The following is a 6000-nucleotide window of genomic DNA, read 5'->3' as shown; positions in this document are numbered from 1 at the left end:
TGGAGTTGGCAGAGGCGGGGAGAGCTGGGGTGGGTCGCAGTGCCTGGTAACCGGAGGGTCCAAGTGACCCAGCCCTGGCGGGGCTGGTACCCGGGAAGAGAGCCTTTTCTCCAGCCTCTGGCGTCTCCGGGGGCCAGTTCTGGGGCGGGAGTGAGGCGAAGAGAGGAGGGGCGACCGGGGGAATTTCCCCGCCTCTCTTGCTCCTTCCATAAATCACCGCAGTCTCGGTGGCGGCAGCGGCGGAGCCGGGAAGTGCACGGAGCCGGAGCGCAGCGTGGTGGCACCAGACACCTCCCTTTTCCCCCCGCCGCTTTCTTTCTTTCTTTTCCGTCTTCTTTTTCTTTTTCTTCGAACCTCCCCGTCTCCCTTCTCGCGGGCTCGGTGGCTGCCCTGGCCCAGCAGCCCGATCGCCGCTCCGCCTCCTCCGGGTGCTGCCGGCCGCTGCCGCCCTCCTGCGCCCGGACTCCGGGAAGCGAAAGCTCCACTGTCAGCCCCGGGGCTGCACGGCCCGCGCCCGGGGGTCAGGCGCCGCCGATCCTCCCGACGCCGCAGCCACAGCGTTGGCCCTGGGGCCGCCCCCGTGTCCCGGGGACCACTGGGGGCCGCTTCCTCCCCCGCCCGCCGCCCCAGAGCTGCCGATGGTGGCCGCCCGCGCGCCCGCGCCGGAGCCGGGCGCCCCCTAAGTTTGGGAGCCGCCGCGGCGCGCGCACCGGCGCCCGGACCCGGGGAAGAAAGTTTTGCGGGGTGTGCCGAGCGGGCCCGGGCGCGCCTCCCGAGGCTCTCTCCCCGCTGCCCGGCGCCCGGCGCCCATTGATGGCCCGCGAGCCGGAGGAAGAGGAGCCGGCGGGGGCGGCCGCCCTGGCCCGCGGCTGCCGGGGCTCGCCGGGCCGGGCCGGGGCTGGAGGAGCGCGGCGGCCGCCCCTCTGGCTGCGGTGCGTGGTCGCCTGCTGGCTGCTGGGCGCGGTGGCCCACGCCGACTTCTCCATCCTGGACGAGGCGCAAGTGCTGGCCAGCCAGATGCGGAGGCTAGCGGCGGAGGAGCTGGGGGTCGTCACCATGCAGGTAAGCGCGCCCCCCCTTCCCCATGGCGCCCCTAAACTTGCCAGGCATTCTGCGTCTTCTGCACAGAGCCCCTTCCCCAGGGCAGGTCCCCCTCCTTGACCGTGCACCGACCTCTCTGTCACGCACAGCCCCCCACCCACTTCCACCAGATACCTCCGTTCTCTGCACAGGGTCCCCCCATGCCTCTATGCACACCCACTCTTCCTGGCACTCAGGTACTCCTCCTCCTTTTTTCTCTGCAGAAGCCCTGGCCCTGTGCACGGGACCCACGTTCCTTCCCACCCGGCTCTTTTATCTCCGCAGGGACTCTCCGGTTTCCCCTCGCACCTCCTTCCCTAAATGTGCATGGCTCTCCTCCTCTTGGTCTGGTTTTCACCCCGGCGCCCCTGCAAACTTGCCTTCCCTCTTTGTGTACCCATCCCGGGGCTGACGGCCCCCGCCCGGCTGGGATGATTTTCCGAGGCCCCCAGCCTCACCCCTTGACCACCTCCTGGTGTCCACCCCTCCCGCGCGCAGTCACGGGCGCGGGGAGGGGAGGCACCGGCGGGGGAGGCACCGCAGCGGCTCCCGGCCACCTGGGTCCCTGCGGAGAGAGGCTCCGAGAGGCTCCCAGCTCCCCCGTCCCTGCCCGGGTGCCCTGGGGGAGGGGTCGGCTTGGCAGATTCCTGGCGGATTCTCCACTCTTGTCCTGTGGGGGAGACTTCTGTTGCTATTGCTGTTGTCCTTTGCATGCTGCCCCGCTGTACGATTTTTGTTTTGTTTTGTACCTGCCTCTTGGTGGGGGTGAGGAGTGGGAACACAGTGAGTGAGGTTCCTGTTTTTCTGGATTGTGGACCGAGGGGAAGGGGGTTCCCCAAAGAATGAGGGGGGTCTATTGAGGAATCCTGGCGATGTTACGCATAGCCAACCACACAGCAGCAGTCAACACTGCTGCACAGCAACCACCTGGAGATGAGTCCCGCCGTTGTTTTAGCCTACGACGGGGCTGGGAAGGCCCCGAGATGAGGCGAGGCTGAGATGGCATTGGGAGTCTGGAACCTTTGCTCTCACAGTTCCTCAGGAAAACAGCCTCTTATGCTTTCTCACAACAACAATGGTGACGACCTCGGTCTTCGAAAGAACGAAGTTTCCAGGAATGTGCTCTTGGAATAGGTTTCAGGATTCGATTTTACGGCGGCGACCTCCAGTCCACCTCCCACCAGGAGGGAGAGGTGTTTTGAGTCCCTTAAGGCGGGGTTTTGGTAGGACTCAGGTTTCTGACGCCTTTTTTTTTTTTTAACCCTCTTCCCTGCGACCTCCCCAGTCTCCTCCCAGGATGATGCAGTTTTCCCAAAGCAAGTTCTGCAGACCTTTTACACTTTAGAAAGACAATTAGAATTCCTATTACATGTTGGTTAACAGTTAGGTGAGGTTGAAGAGTGGTTGGTTTGCGTGAACGAGAATTCTGTACAGTGTATCTTTGCAGACAGCAGCCCTGGAAGTGCAATGGAGTCTGGTTCTTCATTTGCATAGTAACAGACAAGCTTTTAAGTTACCCCACTGAACTGCCCTTTTCTATGCAGAACTTTCGGGTTCAGGTTTAGTTATAATTTTCTTCCATAGACATTTTGTGATCTCTGGTGATTGTTGACAGAGTTCTTAGGGGTGAAGTGTCTGTCAGAGGAAATAGAACTAAAACGTTAGGAGGAACATTGGTGAATGTTTCCATTTAGAGCACAAACAATTGCATTTTTATTTATTTATTTATTTATTTTTTTGCATGGAGGCACCTCTTTTAATGAAGGACATTTCATATGTTGCTGTGTTGGACTGTGCTTGTAAGATCAGTAGGCATTTGTCACCTTCAGCCCGTAACTGGGGCTGGACAAGGGAACCCTAGGATTATTTTTTTACCCCCTTCCCCATATAAGCTAAGGGCTTGCTTTCTCTAAGATGCTGACAGCAGTTTTACTGTTTCTCACCCGATCCTTGACAAAAGGTGAAATCGGATCCTAACACATTGTCATTTAGGTAGAGATCCAAAGCAAATGTAGTTTTAAAAGGCTTCTCTGTTGAAAAGGAGACACTTTAGAAAAAAAGCCCTGATCAGTGGGGGGTTTGTGCCCAAATGGCCCTTTATCTCCTCCCAACTGGCCTCTTTCTAACACCTTTGCAGCCTCATTGTGGAAACTGGCCTCCTGGGGACAGGGTTTTTGTCTGGCAAAATGTGAAGTGGCTTCTCTCCTTTTTTGAAAGGAGAAGCACCTACTGTATTTAATATTTAAATTCCTCTTCTGGAGCCTTACGTGGACCTGCCACTTGCCTTCATCTGGGGAAATTGGGGGGAGTCTCTTTTTAATTTTGTTAGACCGCCAGCTTCTTTTTGGGGGGTGGGGTGGGAAGGGTACTTGTAACATAAAATCTAAGGCAGGTTAGGGTTTTGACTCATAGAACAAAGATTGTGAGCCTCACATTTCCCTCAGTAATCCTCTGGAATTTGTTCGGTGGGACTGAAATTTGTGGGGTTAGTGACCTAAAGTGCAGATTATAGAGTCCTCCCTGTGGAATGCTGAATTTTATAGCTACAGAGCTAATCTGTCCTTCCCAGGTAGGAAGCCTCATGTGGACATTAAGGTGAGCCGGGCAGACTTCCATGTGCAGAGGCTGGGGAAAGCTTGTGTCTCTTTGCAGAAAAAAAAAAAAAAAAAAAAAAAAAAAGCCCTCCCTTTGATGAAGGGATTGACTCCTTTCATTTGACCTTGGCATTTCCAGCTCAGTGCAGACCTTTCTGGACAGCATCTTATTTGATGAGGAATGTCAAAGTCAGTACATATGTAAAAAGCCTACTTCCAGACTTTTAAATTGCCCCTGTTGAGGCCGAAATTCTCCAAAGATATATATATTTTTTTCCTTTTTAGTTTTGAGAAATGGCAAAGTCAGTCCTGAAGCGAGGCCTGCTGCACATTTCGAAAGGCAGCACATACACTGCTCACAGGAGGTTGCAAGGGGTAATTTTACAAAAACAAAAACCAGGCCCTCTTTCAGCGCCGTAAGTTTCCCATGACAAGTTCTTAGGCTTGCTGATAGAGAAGACAGTTGGAAAAGCGGTCCATCTTCAAGATTTTCTTGGAAAGGTTTCTTTCCTGGAGGCGGCCTGCTCTTGTTTCGTTGTTGTTCCTCCTCCTTAGTAATGGAGAACATTTCTTAAAGTCTTGAAATGATTGGCACCAACTAATTTTGCCAGTGCCCTGGGAAAGCTGTCACTGAACACGGACCCCCTGGCAGCAGGCATCATACATCATGGGTAAAAGTCCAAAAACCTAATCATCGTTTCCTCAGGGGTCTGGTTGAGTGAAATCATCTTCATTGTGACCCAGGGAGCAGAGCATGGCTGTGTCCAGGGAGAGTCTTGCTTCTGCTTATTCACTCATGCAACAAGTCTTTTTCACGCAGCATCGTGGAGGGGAGAGAACCCTACGTTGGGTTCCTGCGTCACCCCTTGCAAGTGGGATGATCTTCATCTGCAAATTTGGGGAAGGGGTGTTTCTTCCCAGAGATTTGCTCTGTGGACCTAATGGGAAGAGTGCGCGTGGAGGCACCTGTGCCTGTGAGCCTGGGGCTGGGAAATGTGGATGGAGGACTATTTATTCATTGAAAGCTTACTGTGCTCAGAGCACTCTGCTAGGTGTTTCGCAGATTTACAAGGAGGTATTCCAGCACAGCCCCGTACATTCATGACCTGGAGGAGGAGGTAAGATAGCATGCGCAGGTAAAACAGTGAAGCAACAATGCCTGCTTGTTAGAAGGCATGTCTGGCTCCGGGAGCCATTTCACCAGGCACTTATAAGGCCCATTTAACATTATATGACAATACAGGCTTCCTAACAGCGAGGGCCTGGCATACAGCCAGTGTGCCCGCCTTGATGTTAGCTCTAACACAGCTCCGCTGGGCCGGGCACAGTGGCTGTGAAATTGGCAGGCACACCAGCAGGTTGGACAGGCAGCTGCTGTACGTGGCCTGGGAAGGGGAGGTGGGAGGACCTTCCAGGAGAGGCAGAAGAAACACCAGAAGCACAAACTAGAGCTTCCACTCCCGTTTGCAGAAGGAGCAACAGCCGGGACAGATGTGATTTCAGAAACTGAAGGGCTACATCGGGGTGTGGTGTTTGCTGAAAATGCAGAGCACGGGAAACAGTGGCTGCCGCTGAGACTGAAAAGGGTGGCCTCCTCTGTGTACAGTCGGACAACATGGCATAAGTGCATCGTTCATTTTTGCAGCAAATGCTCAGCACACGTTGGAGGAGGGGGCTTCTGCTCTAAGAGAGGCCTGGGGTTAGATAAGCTGGGCAGGTGAGATGAATAAGGCCTGATCCGTGCCCTTAGCTCTTAGTGAGGATGGAGACATACAAAAGCAGGCGTTGTGTTATCGGAGGTTAGCGAGAGGCAGAGAGGTTTTAGAATGCAGTGGGTTAGTGCCGTGGTGGAGAGAGGAACAGGGCATTATGGGAGTACAGAAGAGGGCTGCCCAAGCCCATCTGGTGAGGTTACAGAACGGGGCTAGTTCTCTCTCGGTCTTTCAGTGAACTGTCTGCATACACAGGCCAATCCTGAAAGCAGCAGCAGCCACATCAGTAGTTCATCAGACATTTCTAATTCCCTTTGATGGAACTGGACAAGGTAGTTGGCATATCTTTAAATGCCTGAATAGGGGGTGGCTGTGACTCTTGTGTTTTCATGTGACTCCATGTCTTCTTTGGCCATCTCCCCTGGGGCTTCTGTGGCTACTGGAAATAAACATCTGGTGCCTTTCCTGTAACTGCATGCTGATACGCAATGATGTTTAGGTAAGGTTTGTATTTTTCTTAAAATAATGTCCATTATACCAGGAATGTCATGTATTGGATGCTTTGAAGGTCTGCTTAGGCTCTATAGAATGTTTTAGGGGTGAGATATCACCTG

The 6000-nt window shown here is 54.0% G+C and overlaps 1 protein-coding gene across 1 annotated transcript in view; it reads left to right on the top strand.

The window, feature by feature from the left end:
* The first annotated feature begins 229 nt into the window (after positions 1-229).
* The window catches only part of CACHD1 (cache domain containing 1), a 230236-nt gene continuing 224465 nt past the window's right edge, over positions 230-6000 (top strand). Inside the window, exon 1 of the mRNA XM_084871354.1 lies at positions 230-1062. Coding sequence (XP_084727480.1) covers positions 814-1062 — 249 coding nt within the window. The 5' untranslated portion in view covers positions 230-813. The remainder of the gene's footprint in view (positions 1063-6000) is intronic.

This window comes from Pipistrellus hanaki, assembly GCF_964339955.1.
Source record: "Pipistrellus hanaki genome assembly, chromosome: 2".
Lineage (NCBI taxonomy): Eukaryota > Metazoa > Chordata > Mammalia > Chiroptera > Vespertilionidae > Pipistrellus > Pipistrellus hanaki.
Note: the sequence above shows the minus strand (reverse complement) of the source record. Positions and strands in the feature narration are given on the sequence as shown.